The 21863-nt window shown below is 35.6% G+C and overlaps 1 protein-coding gene across 2 annotated transcripts in view; it reads right to left on the minus strand.

Moving 5' to 3' along the window:
- Window positions 1–735: 735 nt before the first annotated feature.
- Window positions 736–21863, minus strand: part of Nuf2 (NUF2 component of NDC80 kinetochore complex) — a 30691-nt gene continuing 9563 nt past the window's right edge. For both annotated transcript variants that reach the window (XM_070034057.1, XM_070034058.1), the window contains exons 6-14: window positions 19683–19780; window positions 18289–18362; window positions 16640–16736; window positions 15411–15473; window positions 12476–12613; window positions 10756–10896; window positions 9613–9788; window positions 8407–8542; window positions 736–1077 (exon numbers count right to left, since the gene is read on the minus strand). In XM_070034057.1, the coding sequence (XP_069890158.1) occupies window positions 943–1077; window positions 8407–8542; window positions 9613–9788; window positions 10756–10896; window positions 12476–12613; window positions 15411–15473; window positions 16640–16736; window positions 18289–18362; window positions 19683–19780 (1058 nt within the window). In that variant the 3' untranslated portion in view covers window positions 736–942. The remainder of the gene's footprint in view (window positions 1078–8406; window positions 8543–9612; window positions 9789–10755; window positions 10897–12475; window positions 12614–15410; window positions 15474–16639; window positions 16737–18288; window positions 18363–19682; window positions 19781–21863) is intronic.

A 21863-nucleotide genomic window follows, 5' to 3' on the forward strand; every position in this document is an offset into this window, starting at 1 on the left:
TCCAACTAGTTAAAGAGAAGCAAGGAAGGGTACAAAGAAAAAGCTCTATGTGTACCCTCATCTCTTTCTCCCTTATTCTTCTGCTTCTCCTACTCTAGGGCTTTTCTCCTCACTGGAACCCTTGTTCCCACCTCTGACAGCAGCTGATTATCTCTGAGTACTTGGAATTCCCAGGACAGCAAATACTCAGGGATAATGGGCACCAAGTATTGACCACATCTATTCTAGACGTGAATGAATTGGAAATACTAGTGGTTTTGATGAAGAAATGGACATCTACCACTCACATTTCCTCTTCCTCATAATTACAGCTGGATGATGTGGTACACATCTGCAATCCCAGTACATGGGAAGTAAAAGCAGGAGATTCATGAGTTTGAAGCCAGCCTGGGCAACACAGTGGGGCTCCTTTCTTAAAACACCAAAGGGCTGTTTATAGCGTAGTATGAGCAAGGCCCCCAGGTCAATCCACAGCATCCATGTGGTAACTATTCCACTGTTGCAGATTTTGGTATTACACAAATGAAATTTGAAATTTTGATGCCCCAACTTAAACCTTTGGAGACCTTCATAGTCACTGTACCTATGAAGCAGAATAAAGCTCTGTGACTGAGAATCCAAGGAGAGCTCAACCACAATGCTCAGGGCCAAGATCAAGGCTCAAAAAATGTATCTCTAAGGTAACTATTCTGCTTTGCTCCAACCAATGCATAAATAAGTGGCAAAGTAGAGACATTGAAAAGTATGAAAGTTGCTTTAATTATAAATTTAAAAAAGTCCACATTAAATGTAAAGCCTTATAAAATGAGGGTAAATAAACACTGATTGGGCCAACATTATTGGTATTTCTGAATCTTTCATTAGCTTCCATGTAACTACTCTCTTCCCCAATAGAAATGAAAAGCCGGCAGACTATTTGCAGAAGCCATGTAGCCTGTGTTGTCAGCTTGACATTCGGAACATTCTCCTCTTCAGCTCAGCTGACTTCTTGTCTATCCGGGTGGCACACTCCTCCGTGGCCTTTTCAATGCCTTCGTGGTATTTCTCCAAAGCCGTTTTCAAGCTCACAAATATCTCCTACATGGAAATGAGGTGGAGTACAAATCATTCCATTAAAAAGCCTTGGCTGAAATGGGTCACAAAAATTCCAGCAGTTTAACTCATATTTATTTATACTAATTAGGGGCCTAAACTTTCATGCAGAAATGCACGCACTTGCTTACTTGTACTAACACTCATGCAGGAGGCTGCATAAACACATCAAAACAGTCCACTACTTAGATAAAGCAGAGCAGGGACATCCCATAATGGCCAGGATCCAAGACAATAACAACAATTAATCAAGGAACAAAGTTTACCATGTGAACCTTGGAAAACATTCCGATTAACATAATCTGTGCAATGGACCCTGATCACTATTTGATATCCCTAGAGTCTTTTTAGTAGACTTATGAGGAGTTTTACAATAAGCAATAATGACTTTTCATATATGACCCAACAATATAAAACAGAAACAAAAACAAAAATGAGCAGAGCTATTTTTATAGACCAAATAAAACAAGAAACAAATTGGCCTGCGTATATTTTCTTCCATCTCATACTTATGTAATATTGATCTTTTTTTTATTACCTATTTTCCTCAAAAAAGGTTCTCAGATCATGATACAATGAAGAGCGAGTGGTACTACGAAGTCACAGGCTGTGTACACTACTGAAATAACACAGCAGCTTTTGCCCAGAGAGGTAAGAAAAATGGGAAATTTTAAATTATCTCTCCTATTAAATTTTTCCTAAGCCTATAATTCTGGCTGTTATCTTTGTTTCTATTCTAGTACAGATATTACCTGATTTGAATAAATTTAACAGATTATAATTCAATATAGTATGTATTTATAGTGTTCAAAAAATCCCATTATGTCTACTACTCAACATGTATGTAAATTTGAGAACTTAAATATTTATATACAATTTACATATACATATCTAAATATATTTATGCATATATAGTCACATATGTGATATGTATTCATACACACATCTGCTTTAGGCTAACCATGCTTCAAAAATTCAAGCATGCTTCAGAAATTCAACTTATTAAATCCTAATATAAAATATATAAATATGTTTCAATTCATTAAGATCTAAGCTAGTATCAAATTACTACAACTGTGACAAAACATGAACAATTAGGAACATAAACCACACATTTCTAAAAACTTAATTTCTTAAAACTTGTAGCAAAAATGAGTTACATCGTAACTTGTGTGAAGGCCATTTAAAGAAACAAAATCATCACAGTCAGCAGCTACAGATCAATTTAGATTCCTACCTCTACTGGGGCATACATTTATTAATACTAAAAGGAAAGCTGAATAAACTAGAAAGACATTGCTTGTGAGAAACTATCAAAGGGTAGTGTGGCTAAATAAAGAACATACATTCTGGAAATATATCAGTCAACTATTTCCAGCAACCCAAAGGAACACTTTTCTCCAGAGAACAAACATATTCTCATAGAGCCAGTCATATAGACAAAGGCACAATAAATAAAGACAATAGCAAAGCCCAATTCCAAGGGCACATGCACGAGGAAACAAACATCTGAAGCCCTGAGCTCCCCTCACAAGATGGTTATTGATAACAAATCAGACCTCTGACCAATACTACCTATTTTAGAATTTCCAATTAAATTTGATATGCAAGTCGAACTTTATAACCCTAGTTGACAATCATTCAAATATAAGAGTTTTACTTTAATGGCCTCAGTGGACTTAAACATTCTTAAAATTAAAGCACAGGGCTGGAGCTGTGCCCCAAGCAATGCAGCACTTGCCAAGTAGCCACAAAGACCCGACATTGATTGTAGTGAGCATTGACTGCACATGGGCGCACCCCCCACAAAATAACAGTTAATTTATTTTGTTGCTATCTAATATAGATTCATTAGCTATATAGAATATATATATTCTATATTCTATTCTATTCTATATATATATAGAATATATATAGAGAGAGAATATATATAGTTAGTGAATGGAATATAGCTAATTTAATGGAATATTAGTCAAATTAAATTTCAGTTCCTCAGGGCTGGGAAGGTGGCTCAGTGGTAAAGCGCTTGCCTTGCATGCCAGAGGCCCTGGGTTCGATTCCTCAGCACCACATAAGCAAAAAGAAAAAAGCCGGAAGTGAAGCTGTGGCTCAAGTGGTAGAGCACTAGCCTTGAGCTGAAGAGCTGAGGGACAGCACCCAGGCCCAGAGTTCAGGCCTCATGACTGGACCAAAAAAAAAAAAAAAAATTTCAGTTCCTCAGTCACACTGGACACATGTCAAAGACTCATTGGCCACATATGCTTAGTAGGGCCTACACTAAACAGTCTACAACATTTCCAGTGTTGAGGGAAGTTCTGTTGGATAGCGTTGGTCCAGTTGCCTTAGTTTTCAAATTAGAAAATTTACAAATATGCAAAATGAATGAGCTTCATATTCTCAGTGTCATCATTTATCCCAGAGGTTTATATTTAAATGCATCACCTAACACACAATACACAGTACACAATACAATAATAAAATGGAGGGAAACTAAATAAACCAAACCAGCCTAGAAGTGCTTGAAATGTAGATAGTGCACTGATAACTAAATTTTTGTGTTATTTCATTATAATTATTTCCATTTTAAATAGTCACATTTGCTAGTAGCTACCCAACTGGACAGCAAATATCAAGGTTATTTGAAATAGACTAAAATGCTACAATATTTGAGAGAAGAAAGAAACTAAACATATCTGAAAGGACTCAGAGAAAGTAATAATCCAGACACCAAGCAGATGCACAGACTGTTGAAATATTGACTGGAACTGTAGGAAAACAGGAAGGTATTATCTTGAACAAGAAAGTGCAGCATTAAGAGTGACATTTTAACAGAACAAATTTGGAAATACTTAGTATTCAGAGAAGATCTGATGCAGAAAAATTGAAATCAAAGGAGAGATGCAACAAGTTTTGCTGCAATTTACAAGTGTTATAAAATTCTATAATAATGTATAAATACAAAGGGTGACTTATGAATGAATAGTGCCACTGAGTAAAAAAAGAAATCATCATATTAACTTGGTAAATCTGAAGGTTAGGATTGCCTATAGCAGGTCCAAAATTTAAATCCTGTGATAGAAAATGCTAATGCCACAGAGAAATATGATGAAAAAAAATAGGGGAAGAGCTGGGCGCCTGTGGCTGGTGCCTATAATCCTAGCTACTCAGGAGGCTGAGATCTGAGGATCATGGTTCAAAGCCAGCCCAGGCAGGAAAGTCCAGGAGACTTATCTCCAAAAAAATCACTAGAACACCAGAAGTGGTGCTGTGGGTCAAGCGGTAGAGTGCTCGCCTTGAGCTGAAGAGTGCAGGGACAGCGCCCAAGTCCAGAGTTCAAGCCCCACGACTGACCAAAAAAAAAAAAAAAAAATAGGGGAAGAGGAAGAAAATGAGGAGAGATGTAGAAAGATAATATGATTTTGCAAATGTTATTTTTGAGGAACCAGATCAGAAAACAGATTTTTTTAAGCTATCAAAAAAGGCAGTCAGTATAACTAAAAGTAGGATGATTATATCTCTGAAAACAAACAAAAAAATCATGAGAAAATGAATATGATGCTCACCATGATCCAATGGTGTTGCACAAAGAATGATTTGGCAGTGTTAACATAAACATTTTTCCTTCTCTTGGAGGATGGAAAGAAATAAGATAAAGAAAATTCTCTGACAAAAAATATTTTGATGTCACTGAAATACTTACAGTTGTTTCCTGCTACTATGAAAAAAATGGCTATTCAATGTAAGATTGGGGAGGTAGTTGAGAACAACTGAGCAAGCTGAACAATTAACCTTAGGAGTTTTTTTTTTTTTTTTTTTTTTTTGGGTCCGGTCGTGGGGCCTTGAACTCTGGGCCTGGGCGCTGTCCCTGAGCTCTTCAGCTCAAGGCTAGCGCTCTACCACTTGAGCCACAGCTCCACTTCCGGCTTTTTCTTTTTGCTTATGTGGTGCTGAGGAATCGAACCCAGAGCCTTGAGCATGCAAGGCAAGCGCTCTACCACTGAGCCACCTTCCCAGCCCCAACCTTAGGAGTTTGATTAATGAGTCTATGCTACTCTAAAGGGGAAAAAATACATTGTAGGAAAGAGGCCAGACAAAGTCAACATTTTTGTCTTAGAGTAAAAGGCATATTGGTCAGATGTGCAGGAGACAGAAAGAAACAGTGTGATGGTAGATTTAAACTGCTATTAAGATTTTAGAAATCTGGTTTGATATTAAAGAATGTTGTGTCTTTTGAGGAACCTCCATACTACACTCCACAAAGAGCTCCCCTATGACCCAGCAATCCTTCTTTTAGGCATTTACCCAAATGATCACAAACAAGGCCACACTAAAGCTACCAGCACAACTATGTTTATTGCAGCATTATTTACCATAGCTAAGATATGGAACCAACCCAGATGCCTCTCAGTAGATGAATGGATCAAGAAAATGTGGCATATATACACAATGGAATTCTATGCCTCCATCAGAAAGAATGACATTGCCCCATTTGTTAGGATATGGAAAGACTTGGAAAAAATTATATTAGGTGAAGTAAGCCAGGCCAAAGAAACATAGGTCCCATGGTTTCCCTTATTTGCAATATCTAGTATATGTATGAGTCAAGCAGAAAAGGTCAGATAATGTGATGTTAGGAAAATGAACCCTTAGATATGTATTTTAATGTTTTTTTCTTTCATGCATGTGTTTCTAACACATTTATAAGATTATTTCTTTGTTGCTTTGTATGTCCCTCCCCCACAGTATAACCCCTGGTTTCATTGTATTTGATGTTGGTATAATTTGTGGAGGGGAAGGGCAAAAACAATCGTTTAACTAGGGATACAGGTTGACCCATTGCAACAATGAGATGTACAAGTTGTTATGTTGAAAAACGAACTTTTCAACTTTGGCTGGGCTGGGGGGGAGAGGGGATGAGAAGGGATGGGAAGGGGAAACGAAGAAGGAGGCTACAATGCTTGATAAGAAATGTACTCATTATCTTGCCCATGTAATTGTAACCCCTCTGTACAGTATTTTCACAATAAAAAATTAAAAAAAAAAAGAATGTTGAAAATAAAAATCTTAACTTGGTCTTTCACTTGATCATAAGCTAGAAATAAGCTGCTAATAGTCCAAACCCACATTAAGCTTCATTAACAGACGCATTGTGTTTTCAGGCTGGTCCCAGCACTATTTTGGAGGACTAGGCTCTACACTAGGCTCTAGCACTAGGCTCTACATTTTTTTTAATTAAAAAAAAACAACTATTAAGTGTTGCACAGAGGGGAAAAGAGAGTAGACAAGCTAGTAAGGAATCTGAAAATTAAGCTGCAGGAAGTGGACAATTGGGATAATTAAAAAAGACTGAAAGGACCAATGGTCATTATCTTCGGATGTCTGAGGGGTTATTATGTAGAAGGGGGAGATCTGTGTCAGAGAAAAGATCTGGGCTCAACAGTACAAAGCAACTGAGTATTTTAAATTCGAAGTGAGAAATGACATTTTGAAAACTGCAGATGAAGCGGAACACCTAGGGTGGATATGACCTCTACTCCATTAAAAACAATTAAGCAGCTAGAAGTGTGACTCAAGTAGTAGAACCTGCCTAATAAGCATAAGGCCTAAAGTTCAAACTCCAGTAGTTTAATAAAATTAAAGCAAAACAACAATTAAGGAGACTCTATCAATGTTTTTCAAAAGCCACTATATTCTGTAGATGAGGAAATAATTCAGTTAAGAAGCGTGAGAAAAATAAGGGGTTCTCAGAAGCTATCAAGATTCATAGGCTCCATTGCTAGAGGTTTTCACTGGAAGTGTTTGGCTAGGGGTGGTGGTGCCCATTTAAAAATCCCTCAATAAATTCTAATACAGCCAGCTTCAAGACATGCTGTGCCAGATGACCTCTCAGTGAATTTATGGAAAGCATATGACATATAAAGCACCATTCTAGGCCTGGTTTGACATGACACACAAAAGTTAACAACACAAGATTGCTGTCATCACCAAATTTATGTAAAAATCTAGCAGTAACATACCTGAAGTCTGAGTTAGTAATTAGTAACGAATGCATTTATAACTGGGTTATTAGCTGTACATAGTCCACGTGGTAACACCTAAACGTGTTGATTTTAGTTATAAGTCTCTCTCATTGAACAGATAGAAAATTCAGTGAAAGGGCAAGAAAAAAAAAGTAGTTGGAATACAGAAAGAACAGAAGAGAAAAAAAAAAAAAAAGCAACACAATGGTGAACTGGGCAGGCCAAGGGAAATCACAACCATTTTTTCCTTTTTCCCTTCCTCCATTCCTCTCTTCTTTCCTTTCGGAATAGTTCTGAGAAAATGTTCAGTAGCCACACATCCATAGGCAGCTGCTTACAATGTACTCTTCTCAGGGATCAAAATGTCTGAGAATAGGTAAAGAGATTTTCTACTATGGTCTTTCAGCATTAGATATCAGGGCATTTCAGTAATTGTGATCTAAGGTGTTAAGGTATGTAAAAAAAAAAGGGAGGAAAAGGAAGCCAGAGGCATTGAATAAAAAGTGGCTATTTTTAGTGACTTTTGGTAGAGAAATTCAGACAATTATTCTGGTTAAACACTCTGGAAAGTATAAATCAAATTTCAAAAGTTAAGGAAAGAATGGAGATGTAGTAAATGTATCAAGAACAGACTATTTGTTTGAGACTTCAGTAGTTAAAAAGATTTGTCCTTTTACCAGATACACATTTTATGTTCGGTGTTTGTAATGTGATTTTGAAAGACAAAAATGCAAAAGATGCCAGTGCTCATTACTTAAGGTTATTTATGTAGCAATAAAATAGATATAGTCTGAATAAGCAAAAAGTAATTTTAGGTAATTATGATAAAGACATTAAGAGGCTTATAACACAAAGGGACCAATTTAAAGCTCTGTCTCCCTTAGTTAACAACTCAAAGAGATTTGACATTAATGTTAGTAAGTATTTGAGATCTTTTTATCAGGAGAAATGATGCAGAAAGTTTTCAGAAGGATATTACTTAAAATCACTATCTAAGTCACTATAACTAATAAATTCAGAATCTTTATGGAACAACATTTACTGGGAAATATGATTTCTGGCTTTGTGTTATTAGGGAAAAAGGCAAGCAAAAAAAAAAAAAAGGCTAACAGGACAGGATGGGAGCAAATAAAAGCAAAAATAAAATGCAAATAAAATAAAAAATAAAAGCAAAAAACCCATAGGGTAATTTTCTATCTCATAGAACTGACAATTTTCATAGTGGAGGTGATACGATTTTTATTTTAAGCTCATGAGATTATATGAAATTAATTTCTTATGAATGCATACTTACCTGGGACTTTAGTTTCTCTCTTTCAGTGGCATCTTTTAGTTGCTGAATTGCAAATTTAATTTTCTGGATTTCTTGATTAATTGTGGTTACTCGCTCACAGACAGCACCTCTTTTTTCTTGAACTTTATTGCAATCCCTAAAGGAAGGAAAAAAAAGAGATAGTGATAACACCTCCTAGGCATTTCAAAAGGACAGGAAGTGGTGCTGTGGCTCAAGCGGTAGAAGGCTGGCCTTGAGCTGAAGAGCTGAGGGACAGCACCCAACCCCAGAGTTCAAGACCCATGACCGACAAAAAAAAAAAAAAAAAAAAAAAAAAAAAAAAGACAAATATATAACTCTGATTTTGTTCCAAAAGTAATGAGTCAGTATGTTTAACAACCCTAAAATTTTTCACAAGACAGAAAAAAGACAGATAGAAACCCCAAAGTGTACTGTCACAGTCAAATCACAATATGTAATGAACTCTTTCATTCAGATCTCTTCCTCCTTTTCCTCTCTTCCCTCCCTTCCTTCTTTCATAGTGCTGTGGATCAAACCTAGGGACTTACATATGCTACAAAAGTGCTACTGCGCTACACTCCCAGCCCTCAAAAACTATTCTGTATAAACGTTTTTAAGTTGCATTTCTTCAGTTATATATATATTTATATAATATTAATGGGACTGTAATTCAGTACAGTTTTTTGCAAGGCAGTTGGGCAATAAATACAAAACCTTATGTTTCCACCCATGGCTTTGCATGGTGTGCCTCATGTTTCCTTAGGGACTGGAAGAATGATGCCCTAGCTATACCTGTGACAGGCATTGTTATAACACCTTATTAGGACTAAAAAGATACCAACCAAGGAAGTTTAGCAAAGCAATCTTAGCTGAGAACAAGGCTTATTCTTAGAATAAATGCTATTAACTCAAGGGATCTGCTATGACATACCAGTTGATTCAATCTACTGTATCTCTAAATCACTGTCTCAAAGAGACCTGAAGTATGTAGTAGCACCAGGATCCTTTTGAAGAATAATACAAAGGAGATGGAATTGTGATATTTAGAAAATTTAAAAAAAAATACTAGTAACTAAAACATTTGAAAATCTGGACAAATGAAATATCTTTTTGCAAGTAGAGTAGATTTGACTTGATAAAGAGAAAAATGTATTAGTTTTTCCTAATTATTTTCTAATATTCTAAAATATGCAAATAAGTTCATACTCAATTACTGTCCGTTTGTACTGTGTGATGTCTTCATGTTTCTTGTTTATTTTGAATTGTGCTGTGGCAAGCTTTTCTTTCTTTACAATCATCAGTCTTTTGAGTGAATTTTCTTCAGTCTTTAATTTCTTTAGTTCTGACTGATCGCTTTCAATTTGATCCTCCAAGTTCAGGCTCTGTATTTTATGAGAAATGTTTATAGTCAATACCAACTTGTTAGGATTTCTACACAAAAGGAAAGGGTATTTTCTAGGATAAGCTGTAGTAAAACCCAACTTTGAAATGGGATACATACAACTGTTCCAGTCCTAAAAGCCCAGCCCAAAACACAGACTACACATGAGGACACAAGGAATACCAGGGAGGTGTTGGGGCTGCAGAGAAACAGCATAAGAAAAGTGTTTATCATGCTCCTTTGTCAGAAGGATTAGAAGAGAAGGTTACTATAAGAGAAGCAGCAAGAGGTTTGAGTTGAGGGATGTGAGTAGATATTGGAAACAAAAGCAGATCTCTGTCCTGCTGACTCTTGATAGCAGATGAAAGGATGATATACAACAGGGAGGAAGAGAATGTTGGGCAGTTAACTTCCTAAGCCATACATGTCTCAAAAGAGGCAACTACTACCAAATATAATGTAGTGATCCCGGGTATCATCTAGATTAAGATGAAGCTAAAAGAAGTTAAAAAAGATTTGTGAACTTCTAGATTGAGGAGCTACGGTGACAACACTAGTTCTCATTATTTAAAGCAGAAACCATGTACCAAACTTTGAATATCTTTTATAAACTTTAGTTATAATGCTAGGCACTAAATTGGGACTTAATGAATACTGATTATACAGGACCACCCCTAAATGTGAGAACAAGTTTAAATATCCATTACCACTTTTCAAAATAGATATGGCATTACACCATGTGAGTTAATTTCATATTCATGTCATCTGAAGGTTAAAATAGGTCTTGGTGATTACTGTGTTTAAAAAAGAAAAGTGTCTTATTCTCTGGCACATTGCCTCACATATTATTCTGTAGAATAGTCCTGTTTTTCTTTTAAGAAAATAGTAACAAAAAGTGAAATCAAATCCAAAGAACTATAGTAAGCTATTACAAAATAAAGACATAAAAAGTTGCACACAATACAAACCTCTTTTAAGATACTGGTTAATTTTTCTCTATTATCTGCAAGGTCCTGTATTTTCTTTTGATACAGCTGCACCTCCAGCTGACATGAAGGCAGGCAGTCAACTGAGTCTCTATAGATTTCATACTTCTCCATCACTTCTTGCTATGAAAGAAAAAAAAACACAAGACCACAGTTTGATATTCTCTTTTCTAAAACTGCAATTTTGTCAATTTGTTTGCCCTTGAGTGATTTCTACATTTAATACTGAAAGCTCAAAAGAAGGGAACAATTAAGTTTCTAGGTCAGTAACAAAGCACTATTACTGACATGTGTCTACCCATACATAATTATACTTAATAGCCAGATATCCTCACACAAAGGAACCTGCCACCATTGTACTAAAGCACTTACTATCCTACCTTCCAAAGGTTACTTGTGCTATTAAAGAGTTTACTCTGGCTGGGGAGATAGCTTAGTGGTAAAGTGCTTGCCGAACATGTACAACGCTGTGGGTTCAATCCCAGTACCAGCAATTAAAAAAAAAATTATGCCGATTCTTAAATTCTCAAACAAAAAATTCTGATTATTCCAGGACAATTGTATTAACTATTTAAAACTTTCCTATTCATTCCAATAGTTACTAGTAAGGCTAATTCTAAATATATAATAATACAAAGATTTTCCTTCTTCCCACCATTGTACTCCTTGCTTTGCCTTAACCATCAGATTTCTCTTCAGTTTAAGGTCTAATCATATTATTGCCTATTTTTCAGTTGTACTTTTCTTTGTAATTGTCCCAACTTGTAGATATTCTTTCTATGTGAATAATAACCCCTTTACCTGGCATATGCAATGAAAATATGGTTTAATAGGTCTATACTTCTGTCTAGTTTTTGGACTTCCATTCTTAATTTAAAAAGGTCTACTTAAGTGTGGTAGCATACTTCTAGAATCCCAGCATTTGGAAAGCTAGAGTACTATAAACTCTAAGCTAAACTGAACTGAATACAGCAAAAATAATCCATGATCACTCTTACAATGTCTAAAGTTGTTAAACATTTAAATCAAATACTTAAACACTTAAATTTTAAATAAGAAGTTACTTTTATAGGTAGTGCCAAGTATAGGTCCAATTCCCTTTTCTTCTAGATGGTTATATAAATTTTTAAATAAAACATACTTTCCCCATAAATAAGCAAATTCTGGAGATTTTTAATCTATTCTTAAGTGATAATTTTAATGATCAGAAATTACTTGGATAACAAATTCAAAGATAAACTAGAATTTCATTTACTAACCAGTTTTAATATCTTGTTTAAAATTTATTCTAAAAACAGATTGACATAAGTTCTTACAGCAATTTCATACTGACAGTAAAACTGGACAGAAGGCACAGATTTCTCACACATGCCCTATGCACACATGTAAACAGTCATATTCTTCATAATACATATGATGATTAGGAGCCTTATTGTTGTTTGCAAGTTGCTTAACACCTTTATTCCCTGTAATAAACTCATTCCATCTTACATGGACAGGGGCATTTCTGGTTTGATCTCCCAGAGCAAAGTCTCAAACCTCTGTAGCATAGTATCTTTGCCCCAGCCACGTTACAAAAGAGGTACAAAGGTCCAAAATATTAAAAGAAAGATATATAATCCAGAAGGCAGAAAACTGGCATGTGATCACACAAGAATTTGCCAAAAAAACAAAGAAAGAAAAAGATTAAAAGGAAACTCACCCTGGAATGTTTCAGCTTCTGGACTGTATCTTTCATTTTTTCTCTGTAATTCTTTATCTTTTCTGGGGAATCCACAATCTTTGTTTTTAAATTGTCTTGTACTTCTTTCAAAGAAACCACTAACAATTTTAGTTCATTCTGTCAAGAAACATTTTCCTTAATTAAGTATGAAGATAAAATTGGTAAGTTCTATAATGGGAAACAACAAACTAGGATTGTTTGCTCAAGTAAGCATAGAATGAAATTCAGACCATTATCACTAGCCTGATTAATTGCTCACAGCTTTCTACAGTTAAAAGAGCAAACTTGTTAGCATGACATTCAAGACCTTAAGCTATATTTTTGTGATCACTATGGTCCTCATAAAATATCACACCATCTTAATTCTGTCTGCAATCACAATTTCTATTAATCCTTGACAACCTCGCTCCCATTTCTTCCATAAACAGCACAAGTATTATAGGTATAACACTATATATTTAATGTGCTTAAAAATACACCACGTGTCTTGGAGTTGTGAAGTTACCTCTGTTCTCCCAGGACCCAGACAAAGTAATAGCACTGAAATGGTGCTCAATATATGCGTGTTTGTATCAAAGCAAATCCTTACTTCTACTGAATTTCATTTATGAATGAAACTACTAGAAAACATGAGGTAAACACTTCAAGACACTGGAATGGGAAAAGACTGTCACACAATACGCAAAGCACAAAATGCAAGCACATAAATAGATAACTGGGGTAATGTTGAACTGAAAAGTTTCTGTGCAACAAAGAAATAATCAACCCACAGAATGGAAAGCAATATGTGCTTTTATGGTATGTACGTATTATGATTTGCAATTATATAATTATTTACAAATTATTTCGTATCTTTCTCCCCGTAATAAACTAATTCAATCTTAGGAGAACAAGGTTTTGTTTTGATCTCCCAGAACAAAGCCTCTAAACTCTAGTGAAACAAAACAACCGTCTTGAAATTACACTTCTTCCTTGACCCCACCTACCTACCAATGTTAAAGAAGAGCTAAATGGCAGGAAATTATATAGTACATAGAAGGAACTCCAAAAAATAAATAACAAAAACACAACCCAATTAAAAGAATTAGACCTAAATAGGCCAGCCTGGGCTTCATATATAATACAACACTGACTCAAATACACACACACACACACACACACACACACACACACACACACACACACACACACACACACACACACACACACACACACACACACACACACACACACACACACACACACACACACACACACACACACACACACACACACAAAAAGAATAAGTAGATAAAGGATATCTAACACACACACACACACACACACACACACACACACACACACACACACACAAAGAAAAAAGAATAAGTAGATAAAGGATATCTAAAACCAAAATAAATAAATTTGGGAAGAATCTAGAACACAAGGATTAAAATCATAGAGAAACCAAACAGACTGTGATACGAGAATATAGTATATGTATCTCACTAGGTAAAAATGTAAGCCTTCCATAATGGGAAAAATTTTGAAAACTAGCTAATTTCCTTAATCTATAAAATTTCTTTAAAAAATACAATAGGCAAGCTCTCCAATGGTTTATGAATAATAATAAATCACTAAGATGGCCAAAATCAAAAGTATGAAAGAAACCAAATTATAATAATTTTTTCTCCCTGTAAGAATGGAAAAATAAAATAAAGTCATTTAATTTTAGCAAGGATATAGATGGAATGGGTTTGAACTCAGAGGCTTAAGCTTTTTAGGCAAGCATTCTACCTGAGCCACAATGCAAACCAGGTTTGTCTCTTAACTTGCCTCTTTCCTCCATTGTTTTTATTGTTTTAGTTAGTTTGTTTGTTTTTTGGTGTTAGCAAGGATAGAAGAAGGGACAGTCATATTCCACTGGCAGGAATATGAATCAGTATGTTCTAAGTTTGGCAACATTAGTGAATATATTAACTCATGGCAACAGGAGTCAGTCAAGTGCAAATGTCTGAATTTAAGCCGGGCACCAGTGGCTCACACCTGTAAACCTAGCTACTCAGGAAGCTGAGATCTGAGGATCGAGGTTCAAAGCCAGCCTGGCAGGAAAGTCTATGAGACTCTTATTTCCAATAAACCACTTAGAAAAACCAGAAGTGGTGCTGTGGCTCAAGTGGTAGAGCACTCGCCTTGAGCTGAAGAGCTGATAGACAGCGCCCAGGCCCAGAGTTCAAGCCCCACGAACAACCAAAAAAAAAAAAAAAAAAGTCTGAATTTAGAAATTTATCCTAAGAGAGATGGGAAGTTGGCTCAGTGGTAGAGTGTTTGCCTCCCATGCATGAGGTCCTGGGTTTGATTCCTCAGCACCATATAAACAGAAAAGGCCGGAAGGGCACTGTGGCTCAAGTGATAGAATGCTAGCCTTGAGCTGAAGAGCAGAGGGTCAGCACCCAGGCCTAGAGTTCAAACCCCATGAATGACCAAAAAAAAAAAAAAAATTATCTGAAGATACGAGAACCTGGTAAATAAATACAAATACATACACTTGTACATGTGCATAACCATAGCACATGTATATGTTATCAAAAGGGAACCAAAAAACGAAGTTAGACAATGTCCATCCATATAGACCCATTAACATAATAACTATCTTTATATATACATGTACACTAGAAATAATTTATGCACACATGATATATAAGCATATATATGAGATCTACATATATATTATATATATATATATATCAGATTGTATGGCTTTTGGTACATTTTTATTTTCTCAGTCACAATTTTAAGTAGAAAAAGATTGAGTTGATTTCATTTTGAGGGAGAGATTATGGAGAAACATCTGACAATCATAACACATACAGGTAAAATACTCCTCCCACAGTGTAATCAAACGTTAAATGCTAGACAACAGAAAAACCTTTACCAAGCGCTTAGTCTTCTCTGAGATATCTGATTTCTTTTGGGAATTTCCCTCTTGCAGCACTGTCTATAGAAAGAAAGAAAATAAATGTCTTACTATGACTCTAATTTAAAGATGGCAGAGAATGTTGGAACAAGTGACATGGGTCAAGATGCATTGTACTCATAATCTGACTTGTCGAATTAAAACTTCCTTGCACAACTACCTAAATAATAATAATTTTAAAATAAAATTATATATATATATATATATATGGTTGTTGTTGTTGGTTGTGGGGCTGAACTCTGGGCCTGGGTGCTGTCCCTTAGCTCTTCAGCTCAAGGCTAGCACTCCACCACTTGAACCACAGTGCCACTTCTGTTTTTTTCTGTTAATGTGGTACTGAGGAATCAAGCCCCGGGCCACATGCATACAAGGCAAGCACTCTACAACTGAGCCATCTTCCCAACCCAAGGTAATAATTTTTTTTTAAAAAGCAAAATGAGGCCAGGTGCCGGTGGCTCATGCCTGTAATCCTAGCTACTCAGAAGGCTGATATCTGAGGATTGTGGTTCAAAGCCAGCCCAGACAGGAAAAATATGTGAGATCCTTATCTCCAATAAACCACTCAGAAAAGGCTGGAAGTGACACTGTGGCTGAAGTGGTAGTAGAATGCTAGCTTTAGCAAAATTAGTTCAAGGACAGTACTGAGGCCCAGGGTTCAAACAAATAATAATGAAAAAAAAGCAAAATGATTTAACTTTAGTCACCTATTAATTTCTCATAAAATTATGGACTGGGTATTTTCAAACTTCCTCTGTTTAGTTCTTCTATGTCACAAGAAATGTCTAAGAATTTCTTCATGAAGTAGTTAAATCTAACTGCATAAATGTAACTTAACATTAAAACTAAACTACATTGAAAACTAATGAAGAAGTGTGTGAAAAATAATGAGCACCAGAGTGTTTCCCTAAATGTGTAAAATATCTCAAGGTGCTTATGAGATGTGGTGTCTAGGTTGCTGTAGTACACAGTAGGACTAGACACAAGAGAATCCTAAAAAATTCAATTCACCTAGACTATAGAACTTTGGCAACACAAACAAACTAGCACAGCTCTCTACTACATAGTTGAATGAAGATGGAAAAGGGCACATATGGACATAGTAATATATTTGATTTCTCTAGTAAACAAAAGCAATGTGCCTTTACCCTTACTACATGTTTTTCTTTAGGGTATTTCACAAAAGATACCGTTTTTTGACGAAACTCTTGGTTCAGTGATTGTTGCAGATCCTGAATATCATCCGTAAGTTGCTTGAACTCTTCCTGCTCTTCAACTGGAACAGAACTAAACACAGGGAAACATTTATCGCATTCAGGATATAGAGAGGACACAAATTTCCCTGCTCTCAAGTAACTTAGAAGAAACATCTGCTTTTTTGTTTGTGAATTACATAATTCCATATGACAGCTCTTTAAAACAGATGACCTTCATTCCCTACTGAGAGAAGATAAAATGAGTACCTTCAAGTTTCTACTATCAAATCTATGCATCTGCTCTTCATAAAATAAAAATGGCATTCCTTCTTGGGTTAGCTTCCTCCAATGATTGCCCTACTTTTACTTTTGCTGTGGTTTATTAGCTACCTGCTTTCATTCCACTCTAAATTCCCTTTTTATTGCCTCTGTCCACATTTCCATTAAATTATTTCTTTTCCTCTGTTTGTAAGAATCCTTAGTATATTAGGATTACTACAGTCTTTGTTATTATTCTTTGAATCAGATGCTATAAGTATTCTCTCTCAATTTGTCACTTCATTTGTGGCATCTTTTCCTAACCTAAATTGTAGTATCTGCCTTTTATTCCTAGTCTTTTCAGCTTAGTGTTGCCTGTGAGGGCAATGTTCATTGGGATTTTCAAACAAGACACAGGTCAGAAAAGCTATCACCTGAAACACACAACCTCGAAGACATCCACAAATTAGAAATAACTTAAAAATGAAAACACTTCTTAAAATCAGTACAGATGACCCTTAATTTACAAAGGAGTCACAGAACAAATATTCAACTTTATGATACACATTCTACTTCAAACTTTTAAAATTTGATTATTTCCCTAGCTAGGAATAGATGGTACTGGGTATGGAGCTCTAGCTTCCACTCATCAGATCATAAGGGCAAACCCAAGTTTCAGTGGACTGAACTGCTATGCTCAGCTGCTAAGCTAAATTTGATACTTTCCAATTTACTGACGGTTCATCAGATAGAACTGTACTATGAGTTCAGAAGCATCTGCATATACAAAAAAGAACAAGAAGTTAGAGCACTTAAAAGATTCTTCCCTGTGTCCAAAACAAAGCAAGCTGTCAGAGGAGGAAAAATTTAATCAGCATTAACTGATCTGAAGAAAGAGTTTAGACAGTATTGCTTATCTACATAGGACAAACTCATTGTTTTTTTGGTCGTGGAGCTTGATCTCTGGGCCTGGGCGCTGTTCCTCAGCTCTTCAGCTCAAGGCTAGGCTCTACCACTTGAGCCACAGTGCCATTTACGGCTTTTTCTGTTTATGTGGTGCTAAGGAATCAAACCCAGGGCCTCGTGCATGCAAGGCAAGCACTCTACCACTGAGCACCTTCCCAGCCCCAAACACTCTGGTTTTAATTCAGGAAAGCAAGTCAAAGAAACTTCAAACAAGTCAGGCTGTCACACCAACAAAAAGAAAGCCTAAGGTAACATAATTAAGAGTTAGAAGGAAATCTGTTCAAACTTAAATATAGTCTGATATTTATTAAGGAAGATAAAAAGGGACTTCAAATAGACTTACAGACTTGTAAATACCACTCACAATCCACTTTGCAATTTGAAATAACATTCATTTGATTTGTCAATCTCCCACTTACTCAAGTCTCTCCAGCTTCATCAGTGCCTCCTGGTGTGCAATATTCAACTGCTGCATTTTGTCCACAGAGGTTTTCTAGTAAGGTAATTTTCATAATCTCATATCACTAGTTTTCATCATTCTGTGATATATTAAAAAAAAAAAGGTCTACTGTTCCATACTACAAAATGTTTGCTCACTACCAAAAATGGAAAATACAAATAGGCATTTGTGGAAAATTAACTTTATTTATTTGAAATATTGAGGGTTGTGTATGATAGCTACCTCCCCAGCCCAAGAACTTTTTCATGCTACACAAAAGTTGAGTTCTAACCATGATTAGAAATTTTTAAGAAGACTTAGAGTTCCTACACTTAAACAGTAGTGTTCTCCAACTCAAGACTAGTGCTCTACCACTTGAGCCACAGTGTCACTAACATTAGTGTTCTCTTTGACATCAAATATGAATAAGGAAATTACAAAACATGATATAGTACTGATTATAAAAGGATTAAAGAAAAGTTACCACTCAGCACAATGGGGTAATAGATTAAATAAAAAAGTCATAGAGAGTTGTGTAGAGGTGACAGATGTTTCAGCTATGTCTTAATGAGAAATCTTTAGCCAAACAAAACTGTGTGTGGGGTGTGTGTGTGTGTGCATGTGGGTACAAGTATATATAAACTTGAGTGTGTTCATTATGTTCAGATGGCATAAGCTTTGCATGATTTGTGCAAGGAAGTATATATGTAGCTCAGTGAAGCCACAGCACCAGATCTAATTGTTTGATGTTACTCTGGTACTTTCTGAGGTCAACCTACTTCAAAACTGGGAAGAGGGGCTAGGAAGGTGGCTCAGTGATACAGCGCTTGCCTTGCATGTCTGAGGCCTTGAGTTCAATTCCTCAGCACCACAAAAGCAAAAAGAAAAAAGCCGGAAGTGGCGCTGTGGCTCAAGTGGTAGAGCGCTAGCCTTGAGCTCTAGAGCTGAGGGACAGCGCCCAGGCCCAGAGTTCAGGCTCCACAACTGGATCCCCCCGCCTCCCCCCCAAAAAAAAAACTGGGAAGAAATGGACAAACCACACAAACAACTCTAGGCCATTATCAGAAAGGCAGATCTATTTGATATATATATGTATCAACTATTTAAAGAACACTATACTATATAATCAATATTCTCATCCCTAAAATTTCCTAATATAGGAAAAGCCTCAGTTGAGAAAACAAAAACTCAGCTTCTGTTACCAAAGAAACATTGCTTTGAAATAAGCTTTCCAGAAACTAAAAGCTGCAACTTCATATAAATATAGTATCAAATTCAATTCTACCTGTAAAAAAAATTCAAGATAGATCAATAATTCATAAATGATGCTATTATTGATCTGATGAGTAACCCACAAATATATTTAAATCTTACATATTGCTTGAGAAACTCCATATATGTGCCACGGCATTCTTCTCTGAAGTGAATGAAGTTAATAATGCCACTTAAAAACCGACTTGTCCGTTTTGCTTCTGAAATAGAAAGCAATTCTTTTAATTACATCTCTGAAACATTATTTGAAAATGAAAATCAATCCTTCCCTATCATATACTTGGCTCAAAGTATATTAAATAACACTGCATGCTATAGCAAAGTGTGGGAAATCTGTTAACACAGATTTACTTTAATGATCAGAATTAGGCAAACCAGTTTTGGCCACAAGCATGTAACAGACCAAACTGACCATCTCACCTCAAAATAGGAGAGCAGACAAAATGCACAAAGCAATAAATTTCAGATATGAGAACACAGGCCATGGGGCAATTCTCCCGAATCAAACAAGGCAAATATTTTTGATACATTTTGCACTCAGATTGTAAGGGGCTCCAAGCTGCGGTCCAGATGGGGAGACCATAAGCAGAAACAATGCTTAGTCAAGATAAGCATTTCGAAGTTTGGAAGGGTGAGGCAACTAGAATGAGACTGAGCACTTCAGAGGAAAGAGCTACAAAGAGTTCCAGAGGCTTTTAAGGAGGTCCCCAACTTCTCGGGAGAACACTAATCAATACCTCAAAATATTAAGGTTAAGGGAATAATCAGGAATATTTGAAGTAATAAATTTTTTAAAAACCTAATATTCAGGAGTACAAAATCCTTTAAGCTTAGTATCCAATAAATACGAAGACATGTAAAGAAATATGACAATATGGTCCTTAACAAGAAAAAAGAAACATAGAATAACATAGATTTTTGTAGGATGTAAAAATGGTCTTTATGAATATACTACATTAACTCAAAAGTACAGAAGAAAGTATTTTGAAGACAAAAGATAAGGTGACTGTTTTTCCAGAGACTTAAATCAAACTTCTGAAATTTAAAAAAAAATTAAAGAAATAAATACTACACCAGATGAGATTAATGGCAGATTAGGCCTGGAAATGAAAGGATTGGGGGAAGTGGAAGACAAACCAATACAAACCTCAGGATCATCTCACTACATGAATAAAACAAGACACTTAATATCATACTTCACAATAAAATTTATCAATTTACCACTTTAATTCAACACTACACAAGAAGTTCTAGACAGCATTGGATTCAAGAAGAAATGAAAAGCATCCAGACTGTAAAAGATGGAAACTGTCTCTGATCTCATATAATGTAACTCTCAAATTGAAATCCTAAAAACATTTAATTCAAAAAAATCTACTAGAAATAAGTGATTTTAGCAAGGTTTCTGTATATAAATCAACTGAATTTCTCTAACAATAACCATTCAGAAACTTAAATTTTAAGGAAAGTAAAAAAAAATCATTAAAAATTTAAGTGGTAAATTTAACAAAATGTTTGCAAGACCTGCATTCTGTAATGTATAATGCATTGTTGGAAAAATAAATTAAACCTTAATAAATGGAGAGAGGTAACATATACATGGGCCAAAAGATCCAGTTCTTTAGATCCAGTACATTGTTAAATACTCCCTAAATGAACTTTACATTCAAAGTAATCTCAATCCCGCTACCCTTTAGTGTGGTTTGGGAAAGATGGGGGAAGTAAAAAACAACAACCTGAAAATTCTAAAATGTACAAGGACCAACAGCCAAAAAAAATTTGAAAACACAAAAGAAAGTTGGATGAATGATACTACCTGACTTCAAATCTTACCATAAGGCAGTCTGCTTGACATAAAAATAAGCCATTTAGATCAACAGAAGAAAAGAGCAAGCCTAGAAAGATGTCCAACTTATTTTTTAAATGTTTCATTTTTCAGAATTGTTGGCAGTTGGCTGTTTTCAGACACTTGCATCACTAGACAAGGTTCCTAAGAGTGGTTCATTTGTTAAGATGGATGAACCTGAACTGACAACGTCATCACCCAAACTACATAGTTTATAATGGTATTCATACTAGCCAGTGTCACAGGATTGGGTTAGTAGCCTTTGTAGACTAGCTTCTTTGGCTTAGTCAAATTGCCTTAACATTCCTCCATGTCTTTTTATGAAAGTTTATTTCTTTTTAGTACCAATAGTATTTCACTGTACTGATTTACTAGCTTATTCACTGATGAATATCTTGGTTATGTCCAAGTTTTGGTAGCTGTGAACAAAACTGCTC

The sequence above is a fragment of the Dipodomys merriami genome, unplaced genomic scaffold (assembly GCF_024711535.1).
Source record: "Dipodomys merriami isolate MVZ:Mamm:240054 unplaced genomic scaffold, mDipMer1.0.p SCAF_24, whole genome shotgun sequence".
NCBI lineage: Eukaryota > Metazoa > Chordata > Mammalia > Rodentia > Heteromyidae > Dipodomys > Dipodomys merriami.